Raw genomic sequence first — 17,533 nt, forward strand, 5'->3', positions numbered from 1 at the left:
ATCCTAATCGAGCTTCAGTTGAATGGGCAGAATGTGAAAATGGAGCTTGACACAGGGCTACAGTTTTGAAGGCAAGTGACCTACAAAAATTACCTCTGATGCATGCCCCAGCTTGACTTTTATCTCCTACCTAAGCAATACTCAAGTCAAGGTAAGGTATGGACCACAGAGGGCTTGTCTACCTCTCTTTGTAGTTGCTGGGACAGGGCCAAACCTTTTTGGATGGAATTGAATCTCCATCTTGATCCTGGACTGGAAAAGACTTCTGGGACCTTCATATCACATAAGCACAAAATCAATCATTGACCTTTTGGAAAAACATGAGCAAGTATTTATAGAGGAGCTGAGTAGCTCTAGAATCTCCCGGTGAAAATACAGGTAGATACCACTGCATACTCTCGATTTTGCAAGGCCACCCCATTCCTTATACTCTACAAGCCAGGGTAGAAGAGAAACTGTGGCATTTAGACACTGTGGGGATTATCTGGCCAGTGAAATTCTCTGAATGGGCTGCTCCGGGAGTACCTGTAGTAAAACCTGACAGCTCCATACGTATCTGTGGCAATTACAAACAAACTGCAAACCAGGCTACCCACTTGGAGCGCTATCCCATTCCTCATATTATATAGAAGATCTTTACAACAAGCTGGCAGGTGGAGTCTTGTTCTACCAATCTAGATATGCTTGCTTACCAACAGTTAGTCCTGAATGAAGACTCAAAAACTGTGGTCACTATCGATAAACATAAGGGACTCTATTGGTATACCTGCTTACCATTCAGAATTTACAGAATTGCTTGTCCTATCTTCCAAAGGGTCATGGAAGGTTTATTGGCTGCATTGCTCCATATCGTGGTATATCTAGACCATGTTCTTGCAACATGACAGTCAGTAGAACATCTCCAGAACCTAGATGAAGTCCTACGAGGGTTAAGGGAAGTCAGGTTGCAACTCAAGTGCTGAAAGTATGTTTTTATGGCCAAGAAGGTGGGTTTATTTAGGGCATTATGTTTTAGTGAAAGGACTGCAACCATTAAAAGAGAAGATTTAAAGCCATCAAAGTAGCCCTCATTCCAGAAAATGTGAATGAGCTCCAGGTGTACCTTGGCCTTTAAAACTCCGATGGATGATTCATTGCAAAACTGTTAACATAGCTTTCTCCCCTTCATGCATTGCTCAAAAAAGGGGCAGAGTGGCACTGGAGTAAGGATTAAGAGACTGGCTTCAAAGAAATCAAAGAGCTTCTGAAGTCAGCCAAACTCCTGGTGCATTTTGACCCCAAGTGTGCCCTGGTACTTACTTGACACTGAATGGAAGAAGGGACTGGCAGGCCAGTCTGTTATGCCTCACGCTCCTTACCATCTGCAGAACAAGAGTGTTCCCTATTAGATAAGGAAAGCTTGGCTATTGTCTTTTCAGTCAGGAAATTCCACCACTATCTCTTATTCATTATAGTAAGTGACCATAAGACACTTTTAGGACTTCTGGGGGAGGCCAAAGCTATTACCCCTTTGGCTTCTGCATGCCTGCAATGTTGGGCATTATTGCTAACAGCCTACTAGTATCAGCTTATCGCTAAGCCTGGACAGGCAATTGGTGATGCGGACAGCCGCAATTGGCTGCTGGGGGATAAAGCACCAGAGGACAACCCTGTATCTCAAGAAGTAGTTCTAGCTTTAGGCAGAGAAGGAGAAGCTCCACTAACAGCTAAGCAGATTTCTCAGTGGAGTAACTGAGATCCTGTTCTGTCCCATCTGTCTCATTTTGTACAACATGGATGGTCCAAGTTGATGGTATCTTCAGACATTCATCCTTAGTCTCACAGGCATTGGGAACTAAGTTTCCAAAGTGGGGGTTCTACTCTGGAGATCATGAATCCTAATACCTCCCAAGAAAAGAAAGTTAATATTGGAGGGACTGCACGGAACTCACTGTGGGGCAACCCAAATGAAATCTCTGGATAGAAGTTACACCTGGCAGCCAAGCCTAGAGAGACAGCTCGCAAGTGGTACTGGGCTATAGGTTTAACTCCATATTCTTCCTCCTACAGCCTCTTTGAAATTGTCAATTGTTGGATGTTGTAATTTTCCCCCTCTACAGGCTGAACAATCAAAGGAGGAACAGAAACAGGGTTTAAGTGCTGAAAAATTGATGAGAAAAGCTTCCAAGGATGTGTGTAGGTTACGGGAACAGAGCCAGAAAGTGCCACTGCATGTGCAGTTGTTCAGGTACAACATGTTCTGGTTGGTCTTCTGGCTCTTCTAAATCTGTAAAGTTAGTCAGTCTAAGCTGTCATTTTAAGAACATCCTTTTATTTAGAATTGGTCAATTTGCTGTAGTGTTGGAACATGAATTATCTGAGTGTAAGCTAATATGCCAGTGCAGTATTATTCAAAACATACATCTTCTTTTAATCTAGGGCTCTGATGTGTAACAGTTTAGTGATTTCAGAGGCTAAATAACAGAGTTGAGGGAGAAAGAGCAGAATTTCAAGTAAGGGTATGTCTATATAGGAAATTTTATAGAAGTGGATTTTTATAAATCGATTTTATACAGTCGATTGTGTATGACCCCACTAAGCGCATTAAAATGGCGGAGTGCATCCTCATTACCACGGCTAGCATCGACTCACGGAGCGGTGCATGGTGGAAAGCTATCCCACAGTTCCCGCAGTCTCCGCTGCCCATTGGTATTCTGGGTTAAGCTCCCAAAGCCTGAAAGGGCAAAAACATTGTCGCGGGTGGTTTTGGGTACATGTCGTCAGTCTCCCCTCCCTCCTCCGTGAAAGCAACTGTAGACAATCATTTCGCGCCTTTTTTCCTGGGTTACCTCTGCAGACGCCATAGCATGGCAAGCATGGAGTCCACTGAGCTCACCACTGCTGTTGCGAGCATTGTAAACACCTTGCGCATTATACTGCAGTATGTGCAGAACCTGGCTAAGAGACAGCAGCACGAGGACGATTGTGAGGAGGACATGGACACAGACGTTCCTGAAAGCACGGGATGTGGCAATTGGGACATCATGGCAGCAGTGGGGCTGGTTGATACAGTGGAACTTCAATATTGGGCCCAGCCAACAAGTACAGACTGGTGGGACAGCATAGTCTTGCAGATATGGGATGATTCCCACTGGCTGCAAAACTTTCACGTGTAAGGCCACTTTCCTGGAACTTTGTGAGTTGCTTTCCCCCGCCCTGAACCACAAGAAAACCAAGAGGAGAGCTGCCCTGACAGTTGAGAAATGAGTGGCTATAGCCCTGTGGAAGCTTGCAACACCTGACTGCTACCAGTCAGTCGGGAATCAATTTGGAGTGGGCAAATCTACTGTGGGGACTGCTGAGATTCAAGTAGCCAATGCAATCACTGACATTCTGCTATCAAGGGTAGTCACTCTGGGAAATGTGCAGGTCATAGTAGATGGCTTGCAATGGGTTTCCCTAACTGTGGTGGGGCGATAGATGGAATGCATATCCCTATCTTGGCACCGGACCACCTTGCCAACCAGTACACAAACCATAAGGGGTACTTCTCAATGGTGCTGCAAGCACTGGTGGATCACAAGGGACGTTTCACCAACATCAGTATGGGATGGCTAGGAAAGGTACATGATGCTCGCATCTTTAGGTACTCCGGGCCATTTGAGAGCTGAAGAAGGGACTTACTTCCCAGACCATAAAATTACTGTTGGGGATGTTGAAATACCAATAGTTATCCTTGGAGACCCAGCATACCCCTTGCTCCCACGGCTCATGAAGCCATACACAGGCAGCCTGGACAGTAGTAAGGAGCAGTTCAACTATAGGCTGAGCAAGTGCAGAATGGTGGTAGAGTGTGCCTTTGGACATTTAAAAGCTTGCTGGCGCTGTTTGCTGACTTAGTTAGACCTCAGAGCAACCAATGCAACGTGCGTTCTTGGGCGTCTAGGTGAGGAGAATATGGAACTTGGGGAGGAGGGCAAGTTGGTGCTCTTGTTGGCTTTCCTGCAGCTCCACCAGACACCTAAGCATGTCCGTTTGCTGCCCCATTAGGCTGAGCATTGCATCCTGCCTCTTCTCATTGCACTCACTTAATGCTTTCCTGGACTCTGCCACTGAATGCCTCCATGCATTCAGCTGTGCCCTATCAGTTCGGGAAGACTGCATGAGCTCGGAAAACATGTCATCGCAAGTGCGTTTTTTTCTGCCTTCTAATCTATGATAATCTCAGGGATGGAGATGATAGGGGGAGCATAGAAACACTTTCACCTGTGGGGGACAAAAAGGGAGAATAAAATTTAAGATGATACCTTTCTGAGAACAAAAGGGAGACTCTTTCACAGTGAATCAGGCAATTCACAGCAGACAGCACATGTGCTTTAGGTACAAGGTTGCATTTTGCCTTTTATATTGAGCGCCTGCTGGTATGGGGTTTCAAAGAGGATGGCTCTAGACTGTTCTCAATGGTAGCAGATGACAGAACGAGGAGTAATGGTCTCAAGTTGCAATGGGGGAGGTTTAGATTGGATATTAGGAAAAACTTCTTCACTAAGAGGGTGGTGAAACACTGGAATGCGTTACCTAGGGAGGTGGTAGAATCTCCTTCCTTAGAGGTTTTTAAGGTCAGGCTTGACAAAGCCCTGGCTAGGATGATTTAACTGGGACTTGGTCCTGCTTTGAGCAGGGGGTTGGACTAGATGACCTTCTGGGGTCCCTTCCAACCCTGATATTCTATGATTCTATGATTCTATGGTGACACATCACACATGGCTGGTCAAGAGAATTTGGTTTCCAGGCAGCCATGGTAAGCCAAAGGGTGAGCGGGTTTGGCTTCTAACGCCTTCATAACATGTGGGAATGATTTCAAACTGCAGCGCCCTCCTTTCCCATAGCAAGCAATGCCGGTTGGGTTTTCATTTAAAAGGAGGGGCTGCAGTTTTCAGGTGGATGTGCAGCACACACCTCCCTCCACATGGCTATTTGGGATGATCCCTTCAACCATCCCCCGCCATGTGCTTATGGGATGATCCCTTTTAGCCGAGCACAAACAGCCCAGCATAAATGGGGTCCTTTTACTGTTCCCTTACAAAATTTCCCCTATTTTAACAAGGTGACCATTAATAATATCACTCTCCTGAGGCTAACACAGAAAGATAAAGACCGAATGTTGCTTGAATGTGATCAAAACCCAGGACCATTCACTGCCATGCTTTCATAGAATATAAGGGTTGGAATGGACCTCAGCAGGTCATCTAGTCCAACCCCCTGCTCAAAGAAGGACCAATCTCCAATTTTTCCCCTGGTCCCGAAATGGCCCCCTCAAGAATTGAACTCACAACCCTGGTTTAGCAGGCCAATGCTCAAACCACTGAGCTATCCCTAATAGCTAAAAAATGCTTTGTGCTGTAATGATTCCAGACTACTTGCTAGCGGCTTGGCATGGTAAAGTGTCCTACCATGGAGGACGAAATAAGGCAGCCCTCCCCAGAAACCGTCTGCAAAGGCTTTCAGAGTACCTCCAGGAGAGCTTCATGGAGATGTCCCTGGAGGATTCCCGCTCCATCCCCAGACACGTTAACAGACTTTTCCAGTAGCTGTACTGGCCGCGAATGCATCCCAAGTCTTTAGGGCAAATCAAACACTTTTGCTTTTAAACCCTGTACTGTAGTTACAAATGTGCACTCACTGCCTTCAGGGTTGGGGATCCCGCCTTGGGAGGGTATTGGCTCCAGGGTGATGAAAAGGTCCTGACTTCCGGGGAGAATGGATTCACCACTTGCCTGCTGTGCATTCTCCTCCTCCTCCTCCATGTTGCGTGACACTCCCCCCTTGCAGGTGTCCACGGACAGTGGTGGGGTAATGGTAGGGTCCCCTCCTAGAATGCCATGCAGCTGATCACAGAAGCAGCATGTATGGGGCTCTGACCCAGAGCATTTGCCTCCTTTGTCTTTTGCTAAGTTTGCCTGAGCTCCTTGACTTTCACACGGCACTGCTGTGTGTCCCTGTTGTATCCATCATGCCCTGTGCGATTTTGGCATATATATTAGCATTTCTTCTTTTTGATCCGAGTTCTGCCTGCACAGATTCTTCTCCCCATACGGCAATCAGATCCAGTGTCTCCTGTTGGCTCCATGATGGATTTTGTTTGCAATTCAGAGAAGACTGCATGGTCACCTGTGCTGCTGAGCTCGCCACGCTGACCAAATGGGAAATCAAATTCAAAAGTTCCCGGGGCTTTTCCTGTGTACCTGGCTAGTGCATCGGAGTTGAAAGTGCTGACCAAAGCGGTCACATTGGAGCACTCTGGGATAGCTCCCGGAGCCAATAATGTAGATTTGCGTCCATACTACCCCAAATTCGACCCAGCAAGGTCAATTTTAGTGCTACTTCCCTCACCAGGGAGGAGTACAGAAGTCGATTTTAAGAGCCCTTTAGGTCGATAGAACTGGGTTTCTTGTGTAGACGCATTCATTATAAAATTGACCTAACCCTGGAGTGTAGACCAGGGCTAACAGAGATTCTTTGGCATAATTCTAGTAAATCTCCCTGATGCCAATCAATCTAAGACGCATACTAATGAGTTAAGCTAGTGTTAAGGCAATATCTATTCAATCAGGAAATCCTCATAACTGCCACGTAACTGACTGGCTGGCTGGGAGGCTTTGGCCCGCTCCAGTCCCTTTTGACAGCCACAAGGGAGAAACAAGGCAGGTAGAGATTGTTTATGGGTTTTGTTCAGCATAAAGCATAAATGAAATCTTATAAATTTCATTTCTGTTGGTTTTGCCTGTCATTAAGTCTAAAGAGGCTGTGGTTCTAGACTCAGGCTCATGCTGCTAAATGCAAGATTGGTGGTGAATAGTGTCACTTGTGGTGACTTAAGGATGAAGTACCCAATCTTGCTTGCATCACCAAAAGCTGGTAGGATAATACTGATGGATCCATTTTGATGCAGCAGCCAGCTATTCAGTACAGAATCAACTGAAGGAGAATGAGCAGGGAGGTAGTATGGCCATGCTGTTTGCCTCCAACTCGGAATACAGCAGTCAGTCACTGCAAAATTGGATAACATATATTGTCTTTATCTTCTGTGTGTGTGTGTGTGTGTGTGTGTGTGTGTGTCTTGGAGTGGAGTTAATTTGTGACTAATTTTTGGTACTGTGACAGGGTCAGGCCAGATAGCTACAAGAGAGTGCTAGAAGGCAGATATATTAGCCCCAGGTTAAGGCGGTCCCTTTTCCCTGGGTAAGGTAACAGGGAAGGTTCCAGAACAATCAGGAACTTTCTGGAAACAATTAAGGCAGACAGGCTGATTAGAACACTTGCAGTCAATCAAGAAGCTGCCAGAATCAATTAAGACAGGCAGGCTAATCAGGACACCTGGGTTTTTAAAAAAGGCACTCACTTCAGTTTGTGGTGTGCGTGCAAGGAGCTGAAAGCAAGAGGTGCAAGAAGCTGAGAATGAGAAGGCGTACTATTGGAAGACTGAGAAGTACAGGCATTATCAGACATCAGGAGGAAGGTCCTGTGGAGAGAATAAAGAAGGTGTTGGGAGGAGGCCATGGGGAAGTAGCCCAGAGAGTTGTAGCTGTCACGCAGCTGTTACAGCTGCAATGTAGACAGCTGCAATCCACAGGGCCCTGGGCTGGAACCCAAAGTAGAGGGCGGGCCCGGGTTCCCCCCATCCCTCCATTCCCCCAACTCCCAACTTGATACCGGAGGAGTTGACCTGGACTGTGGGTTCCACCAGACGGGAAGGTCTCTGGCCTGTTCCCCAATTCACGAGGTGGATCAGCAGGGATTGTTGTTCTTCCTTTTCCTCATGCTGGTCAGTGATGAGGCTAACTGAGTGAACTGCAGATTTGAGCCAGGAAAGTGGCCAAACTGAGAGCTACCATGAACCTCTGAGGCGAGCAAATCCGCCAATAAGCGCAGGACCCATCAAGGGAGAGGAGGAACTTTGTCACAATGCTAATCAACCCATTGCTCTCCCAGATCTTGGCATGAGCTATGGAAGCTCCTAACCGTAGTGTTGGAGGAATTGAGGCAGATAGTTACACGATGACTTCAACATCCATCGGGATGATAAAACTTTAGTATCATCTCCAAAATTCCTGATGGCCATGTAACTATGTGAACTGGTAGCTACTGGCTCAGTTCAGATAGTTGCACTCTTGACCTAGTGTTTTGAACTGGAGCTCAAGCTTAGGCAGCTGGAAACCAGGCTCAATGTACTGGGGAAATAGCCCCCTATAGTTTGTTTGTTTGTTATAGGTTTAGGGCACACCTATCCTGTCAGGCGATGGACCTGTTTTAATAGTCCCCACTCAAAAACTAATGAAAGTAGAGCACCTCTAGGAGGCTCTGTGGGAAGATATTCCTGTGAAAGATCACTATTGAGGGGTTGGTAGAATATTGTGAACTTTTATCATCCAGAATCTATACGTTGTGTCCTATGCACTGTCTTATCTGGCTTTGCACTCATGGATTTCCTTAGTCTATAGATAACCTATCACGGGTGATGTGAAAATGAAGACAGCAAAGTCTCCAGTGATGGAAATCTGGGGCTGATGTTCAGAGATTGAGTCATAAAGTCTTTAAATTCTTATGCCATGGTTATGTGGGAGGCCAAGTAAAGATTCTTTGCCTCTGCCATATCATCCAAAATGTCTCAATCAATAGATTCGGTTTTGGTGACAGATAGCTTGTTGATCAGAGCTGCCTTCCTGGGGTAGTTGATAAAGTTCCTCTAGTTATGAGCGATATGTTGTGAATAAAACTGAGCAGATTTGGGCGTGGCTGCCTGCTACTGTGAATGAGAGATAGGAACTGGAGGCAAGTTCAGTCCAATTCAATGAGAGAGATTAGAGGTGTTTTGCTGTCTTTTTGAATTCTCTTCCTTCTTGGCTGGTAAGGGTCAGCAGGAGAGTAGTAGGTTCATTGTTAGTGGAGCTTATCGACCCCCTCCTTCAGACAGGACATGTAGGTGGTATCTGTTCAGGGAGCTGTTGCGCAACCTTTGCTCAGGAAACCAATATGTAACGTTGGCAATGTGGTTAAATGCCACCTGCTGTCTAGTCTCCCATTTTTGGTTAAGGTGATAGAGACAATTAAGAGTATCTAGATGCCCCAGATCTGTTTGAAACTTTTCAATCTGGTACAAACTTGGGTACAGGGCTGGCACTGGTAGTAATGGTGGATGATCTCCTACTGAAGTGTGAAGATCCTGGTGCCTGTGCTGATAAATCTGCTGTTTTCAATGCTGTTCATTATGAAATGTTACAGATTTGCTGTAGACTGTAGCAAGAGGAGGCACAGCTGTTCTTTGGTGCCGCTGTTCCTTCCTTTGCCGAGTACTCCCCAAGAGTAGTGTGGCTCTTTATCCCCTAGGGGCAATGGCTTGTGGAGTTCAGGGTTCTCTTATGTCCCTCTCTCATTCATTGTGTCCATTGGGCTATTGAGAGGGGAGGTACTTTCTGCATGCTGATGACATCGAGCTCTGTATCTTTCCCATATAAGGCATGCAGTGCTGTTGAAAGCCGGTTCAGTATCTGGGTGAGATTGGTACAGGCATGAGAGCTAGCTAGCTAACTGAAGTGTAATCCAGATAAGGTGAGGTGATGATAATAGGTCTGGGGAAGTAACTGGAACATATAGTGACAATTCTACCTACCTCTTTTTGAGGGAATTCATGCAGCTTGTTACTCCTGCTCTGTTTTCCCTTCCACTAATTTTCTTTCTCAAAGTCTGGATCAGATGTCAAATGCCCTTTTAGCAAAAAGAAAAGGAGTACTTGTGGCATCTTAGAGACTAACAAATTTATTTGAGCATAAGCTTTCGTGAGCTACAGCTCACTTCATCGGATGCATTTGGTGGAAAATACAGAGGGGCTGCTGCTCTTTTAGCAGTGACTATTCCCCTTTTAATGTCATATTAGGATATATGATTACCATGATCTCAATGTTATGATTACGAGTTTTTGTTGCTGCCACTGCTGTATTGAGAAACTTTTTTTTTTGTTCCCACTGGAGCTTCTCTCTCTTTTGATAAGTCTGCATAATATAGGCCCTTCATTTCAGACTTCTCTGACAACAGCCTTCTCTGCAAGCATATTCATTGGATACCTTGAAAGCACTGTCCCTAAGATTTTAGTCAATAGAATAAATTATTTGTACTTGAAATTTTTGCATAAAACCGATAGTTTAAAGAACTGTTCTCTTACGTTATTCATCACATACTGAAGTTGTTGGAGTTCTTGTGATATTTTAGCTGCTGATCACTTTAAAGGTTTCCTTAAACTTATTTTCTAATTCTAGGGAGAAGATAGCTTACTTCACAAGAGCGAAGATCAACATACCATCCCTACCAGCAGATGATGTATAAATACATTTTTCATTGAAGTATTTTTCTACTCGCTCATCTTTTTAGATGAACGTTTTGTAGTTAGAACCTCCTGCTTTTAAAGATCTTCTATTTTACATCCGACTGTAAAGAAGTTCATTTGTAAAATACAGCAAACTGAGTTCTTGTATGTTAAAAGGCGCAAAACAAACAAACAAACAAACAAACCACAACAAGCAGAAAACCAAAGTGGAACACTTCTGGTACACGGATGCTCATTTTGTACAGTTTGTATGTATCGTATGTGTGCTCTTATTTTGTAAAGATGGAACAAAGGAAAGTGTGTATCCTGTTGAACCGCACTGTGTTGAGAAATATTACGTTCAACAGAAGATTGTTTATCTTTTCACTATTTTCACGTGAGCAGACTGTGAAGATGGCTGTTACGCCATGCAATATTTTTGTACAAGTGTGACTTTTATAGTTTGAAATTAACCATGAATGCAAGCTCCTTTCCAAAACAGCAAGGCTGCCTCGTAACAGGTGCTGTTTAGATTTCTATCACCTACGTTGGGATTTTGTTTCTGAAAACAATGTCCTGACTGTCCTTTTTATTTCTGTGAAGAAGGAAGGTGGAGTACTGAGTGCAGGAGTATAATTTTGTGAATGTACAGTACTTTGGGCTGCACTCTACGGTACTTTGCATCTGCAAGGTGGGGAGGGGGAAGGGCAGACCAGTAACCCTAAAACCTCTTAAAGTGAAACTACCAAAAGGGCAGCTGCTTTCTGAAACTGAAGCTGAATCAAATTCACATCAAAGTGTTTATAAATGAGTAGTCATACCACTGCGCTGTAAAATCTTACATTTAAATGGACCCTTTTGACCTAAATGTTGTCTACTTTTGTCAACAAGTAGTGTGTAAAAAAGATCAGGTTCAGAGAAAATTAAACCCGAGCTGTTGTCAGAAGAGGAAAAACTACCCATCAAATTCAAAAGGAATCCACTGACACAAGTACCGGAAGTATTGTTGGTGTAGAAATCCATGCTGGAAAAATCTGTGACCTAGAAACCATAAACTATTTCAGTAGGGTATGTACTCCAGTTCTCATTACTTTTTTTTTAAGTAAATGAAACACAAGCTCTTTTTCAGAATAATGATGGTTCAAGTTGAACAAACATAAGGAGTAAATGTGAACAAGATGTCTATCAAAATAGAATTTTCGCTTATCTGACCAGACCTTCTTTTCTTTCACAATGTGGATGTGCTTGTCATCCTCCCTGGGGAAGCATGCGACTGCATCAGATCTGGAATAAAGCATCTACAACACGCTGTTGGGTAAAACAAAACTTTGTGGTTGATCTTATAGCCAAAACAATGTAACTCAACTTGTATCTACAGTACCTAATCTCTGAAGTTTTTTGAAAAAAATGTTAAATTCAAAGATTTTTTTTTTAATTCTATGGATGGAATCTTTGTCCTTAACCTACAGATTATATGGACAAGCCACCTATAGATAGCACTTCACTTTTCCAGAAAGTAATTAGTCTTGTTGAAAGATGAAGAGAACATAGCTACAATATGCTTGCGAATGTCAAGGTAAGAAAATTCTGTGCCTAGAATCTTTTGTTCAACACACCAAGGATTTTCTTGTGATACACGAACACGTTTAAAGGATTTGAAATAATAAATGTATAACTGGATGCCACACAGTTTTGAACAAGTGCCAGTCAGGCCAACTGACTGAGCATCATTCTTCATGGATATCCATTTATTGCTGTTCTTTTAACAAAAAAGAAAAAGAAAAGAAAAAAAAAGACTACTAGAAACAAGAAGATACGATTCATGCTTGTGAGGTCAAACTTTAAAAACAGAAGTTTGACATTTAATGTAGAGGTGAAATGAAGGTTGACTGTTTCAGCTTCTCAGTTTGATTATATAAAGTGTTGGTAGGATGTGTAGAATTGTATCGTATGATTTATTTTTTTATTTATTTACAGTCTTATTTATGTTCTGTTAAATATAGTTCAGTTCTGGCCATTTAAAATGTTTGATGTTAAACTATTGTGGGAAATATTTACAGCTTTCTAAATTCTTGCCAGACTAGCGGCTGTTTGTGTATATGTTAAATAAGCTTCAGAGGAGTATTAAAAAAAAAAAAAATTCTGATTGGGTGTGGCCAAGACGGTCAAGTTCTGATGGCTTTAGTTTGCAAAATTTGCTCATTTTTAAAATGAGACAGACTTAAAGGTATCAGCTCTTTCTCCTCACTTTCCAACTCATTAGTAGCATTACAAACTTATTTATAGGCAGCTTTTAACAATTGTGGGGGTTTTGTTTTTTACTAATTCAAATTATTCACACTGCTGAAACATTCAATAGACTGAACTAAAAGTGGATATGAACACACCATGAAGTTCAGATTTATAAATCTCACTCTTAAAGAAGTAGAGTTTACCCTGCACCGGGAATAACAAATGTAGTAATTAGTTCTTGTGTTTCAGTTATCAGTATGTAATTGCAATTGTGTAATCAAAATTAAGTATTACAGGTACAAAACAATATTATTGTTTAGCCAAATGAACGAAGTTCAGCAGAAATTGTTATAGGATACAAATCAAATAATTTTAAAATCTTTTTTACTGTTGCTATGTTTATACTGTATTAAGTATCGAATGCTCAGGACTGAACTAAATATTTAATCAGGTTATATTCCGAACGTGTTTCTGTTCTAATTTTGTCTGTAAAAGTATGCAAATACATCACCTAGATTAACTTTTGTCTCTGCACTTTCAATGTGTTTCAGTGATTTGAAAAAAATAAAAAATGTTAACAAAGCTGTTTTGTAGACTAGTGTTTAATTTTAGTGAATTCTTTGATTCCTGGGCTCTTCCTGAGCTCTTTGCAAAAGTAGATGTTCACTTACTATTTTTGTTGACTTCAGAAAGTTAACGTCAATCACTGCTAGTCTTTAGGATTGTGGCATATCATGCTAATGAAAGTGCTCTCATTGGTTTTCACTTAAACTCCAGTGTTAATGTCCAAGGAGATTCACTGCTCATTAAAGCGATGTATAATAGCTGTGACCACAACCATCCAAAGTGCAAACTTCCACATGCAGGCAACACAGCTGAGTGTTGTCCTGGAATATATTCTAGGCCTAAGGCTCTTCTGAGCTACAGTTTGTGCCAATGCGTGTGGTGCTTTTGTGATAGAGAAAATTGAGGTCTGTATAAATTGATAGTACAAAAAATATATTTACATGTGACCTAAGATAGGCTTGGAACTCTGGACTCCACTTTACCACATTAACCTCCCTCCTCTGCTCTCTGTCACCCTAGCACATGAGAGAACGGAGAGACTGAGGTAGAGCCTCAGACGGTGTAAATGACCATAGCGCTGCTGAAGTCAGTGGAGCTATGACTCCTTGCACCACCTGAGGATCTACCCCAATAGGTCTTGCATAAACATTTTTAATGGACACCTAGAACTTTCTTGTCCATTACCTTCTTGTCACAGCAAATCTACCAATGCAAAATATTTAGGCTTCTTAAGTGTTGGAAATTCACAAGTCAAAGAAAAAATTCTTTCTCAATTAGGTAAATTAAGTCACTGGGAGTTTTATTTTTCCATTTAATACAATAGAATCAGGCCTATATTCCATAATAGGAAATCCAGAACTCGTACTTTAGATCCATAGTAAGTTATTTTTATATGACAGATACATTGATCAACGTGTGAAAATGTGTGGTAACTTTTTAAACTAAACATCCATATATTATGATTTTGTATCTTATTTACCAGATCTGCACAGTCATAAACTGTATTATCATATCGGCAGATACAACCAAAGTAATTAGTCTAATCACTGTTAAGTTTCAATTGTTTCTTCTCTCCACAATGAACATGAAAATGGTTTACCAGACTGGCAGGAAGGGTGCAGTGTTCTAACTTGGTGATTAAAGGGAATAACAAAGCTTTTTAAAAATCTAACACCTTGTCGGTGAGGTGGTTCGTCTGTGTCAGATAAACCTACAAATCCTGAACTGAAAAGTTTGATTCTTCTAGTTGAGTTTTAAAGGAAACGGATATCTGCTCTTCTTAAAGTCTCTTAAATGTTCAGATCTATATTTCCAATTTACAAATGTTGATAGGTATCTTGAATTTCTGCCACTGCCTAACAAACTGACGATTTGTGATCTTTAGCTGAACAAGCTGTGCATATAAGTAATGATTCCTTGTATCACAAAGAATCTACCAAACCAGCCAGAAAACAGTGCACCCCCAAATTCCCATCTGGGACAATCTCCAAGACAGCCTCATTCCAAAATGTCTGTGCCATAACATGGGTAACGCAAGAAACTGGGGGTAAGGTTCAAATTCCAGATAGCCATAAAAGTATTCCTTTATGCAGTAAACAGTCATTTCTTTTAGTTCATGTTGTGAAGCTCCCATTTTCAGGCAGTCCAAAAACTAGAGATTAGGAGACTCAAAAGCCCAAGCCCATTCGATGTAGACACTAAAATCCTGAACTCTGCAGGCAAAGCTAATAAAGAATCAAAATCCTTACACTGTGTTCCTCTTGATTCGTCTTGAACAGTACGGCTTTGCCAGAGTCCCATGGCCCAGGTCTCCAGTTCATTTAAATCCAAATGGAGATTTTTCCAGTCTGACAAATTATTATTAGCACCAGTAAAAACCTATCCTAACAAAAATAATAAAATTCCAGCTAATTGCATCCTTCTTATGTGGGCTAAATCCATTTTAATAGCAGAGTCCAAATGCTTTAGGAATATCTCTACCAACTACTACAGATACATTTTCTGTTTAGTGCTTGTTGCGCTAAACATAAACTTTGTAAGCTGTGAAATAATTCCCCCCTTTTATATGCTATTTCGTAAAAGGACTTTGACAGATTTCGTTTTATCTGGTTTCATGTGGATTTGCTTTGAGTATAGAGAAATGACGTGATAAATCAGTAATTCAAAGATGTGACTGCAACTGGGCTCAATTGGTTTTGCTTTGCAGAAAATAGCTGGTCTTTGAACAGAAAGGCATACACTGAATAACAGTGCCCTTTCTATCACTATTTGGGTAACAATACTCCAACCCTTTTCATTAGGTAGTTTTAATAGTTCTGGATGTTTTTAATTAACTCATTATTTAGGATAATAATTCATAAACTGAATAATTCACATTCCGTATGTTTGGATAAGCCCATGCAAACTTTATATAGTTTAACAAATAAGGTTGTCTGCCTGTGAGAAATACTGTATTTATTTTACTAAGTTTTAAGAAGTATATTTGTTTAAAATTAAGCTAACTATATGTACAAGAACTGCTATATACAAGAAAAGTTTAACAGAAATCTTTCAGTGAATGCCGTTCAAGTATTCATGATTTAAAAACTCAGTTCCTGTACCCTGTAAAATAGCAAATGCTTATGAGCAGATTGACTCTTTTTTAACTAGGTTTTATTCAGCCACCCCTGGCTCTTTAATTTTTTTTCTTTGTGTCTGAAATATGAAGGTGCCAGAACATCTAGGTTAACTTTTGTGTCTTTTTCCCCATACGAGGTTGGGATAACACATGACTAGCTATTCTGGGACAGTGATCTGTGATGCTGATGAATTGCATGTAGCATTTTTAAGAAACGAAAAGTGCTTTAAAAAAATCTAGCTTTCTACAAGTCTTTTTAGGGTTTTGGGAATTTTCCTGGATAAAGAAACACACTTCCTACACAGAGATCTTCTTCTGTCTGTAGCAAAAGTCTATACCCAGAATACAAGTATTTTGAGGCTATTTTTAGAGATGGAAAATACTCTAGATCATGAAAACGTTACTGGATCAGATAGGTGGATGGCTGTGTCATAAGAAGTCAAAGCCTTTGAATTCCACTTAATTGGTTTCATATGAAAAGGAAACTTATATGTTGGTTAAGAGCCAAAAATGTTAAGAGAGCAACCTTATACATTTTGGGGGTCTACAGTTCAGCTTTAATAGCAAAACAAAGTAGTGGTTCTTCCATGCAGTCATGATAGCTTTAATGTCCTGCTGCGAAACAAAAGGTTTAACAGTTTTGCCCCCCAGAGCGACGACACTACTTTGAAATAACAATTACAGGAAGAAAGAATTAGACACGCAACTTTAGTGCATCAGCTAAGTAACAAAGAGTCCTTTGAATCATTATTGGAATAAGCTTCTGCCTTGTGCTAGAGCTTTGAAAAGAAAGAGAAGACTGTCTGTACTACTTAAACTCCTAGATTTTCAGGACTATTTTCAGTTTCCAAGTGTTGACAGTGATCTTGCATTTCTGTTACTGTGTAATGGACTGAGGAAGGATGGACGTCAGTTGAACAGACAGTGCAATTAAGTAGTGACCCTCCTAGTATAAGACATATTCCAGCAAACCAGCCAACAAACAGTGCTTCCCCCAAGTCCCACCTGGGAATAATCTCTGGGATATTCTCATCCCAATATTCCTTGACTATAGTGTGAGCAACCCAAGAAACTGGGGCTATGACTGTAATTCCTGATATCCAGAAGAGTATTCCTCCAAGCAGTAATAGCCGTTTCTTTAGTTCCTGTTGTCTTTCACCAATCTTCAAACAGTCCAACCCAAAACCTGAAAGGAAGACGCCCAAAAATCCTAATCCATTTGAAACAAACATCAAAATCCTAGAAATCCTAAACTCTGGAGGCAAAGCCAAGAAAGAATCAAAATCCTTACATTGAATTCCCCCTTCCTCTTGGGTAATACAAACTTGCCAGAGTCCCGTGGTCCAGGTCTCAAATTCATTTAAGTCTAAACTGAGATTTTTCCAGTCAGGTAAATAGGTAGTGAGACAGGATAGAAACCATCCAAACAGAGAAAAAAAAAAGCCATTTAATTGCATCACAGTTCTGTAGACTAAAGCCATTAGAAGAGCTCAGTCCAAAAAGCTTTAGGAGGAATGTCTCTCTAAGGGCTGATACCTTTTGTGGTGGTTGGAGCTATGATGATCTTAGTTCTTTGTGCCCTGAATATAAGCTTAGATATTAACCCTTTGAAAACTCTGAAACACTTTTTTGTTCTTCATGAATATCGTGTTTCATGTAAAGGACGAAGGACTCTGCTAAACCATGGGTTAGGCTTTCTGATCAAGATTTGATCTGTTACCTTCCAGTGCCCGATGATTACAAGTCTGAGGATGAACAAAGAAGGCTCTATGACCCCT

The 17,533-nt window shown here is 41.6% G+C and overlaps 1 protein-coding gene and 1 pseudogene across 1 annotated transcript; both read right to left on the reverse strand.

Moving 5' to 3' along the window:
- Positions 1 to 14,518: 14,518 nt before the first annotated feature.
- LOC119855076 lies at positions 14,519 to 15,055 on the reverse strand (annotated as a pseudogene).
- A 1,512-nt stretch (positions 15,056 to 16,567) lies between these two features.
- Positions 16,568 to 17,236, reverse strand: LOC119854993 (claudin-22-like). The gene has a single exon (XM_038400327.1). The coding sequence runs from the start codon at positions 17,234 to 17,236 to the stop codon at positions 16,568 to 16,570; it is 669 nt and encodes a 222-aa protein (XP_038256255.1).
- Between the last annotated feature and the right edge of the window lie 297 nt (positions 17,237 to 17,533).

The sequence above is a fragment of the Dermochelys coriacea genome, chromosome 4 (genome assembly GCF_009764565.3).
Source record: "Dermochelys coriacea isolate rDerCor1 chromosome 4, rDerCor1.pri.v4, whole genome shotgun sequence".
Taxonomy (NCBI): Eukaryota; Metazoa; Chordata; order Testudines; family Dermochelyidae; genus Dermochelys; species Dermochelys coriacea.

Bases quoted from the DNA above. Each gene is read 5' to 3' on its own strand.
- LOC119854993 (XM_038400327.1), bottom strand. From the start codon at position 17,236: ATGGCTTTAGTCTACAGAACTGTGATGCAATTAAATGGCTTTTTTTTT.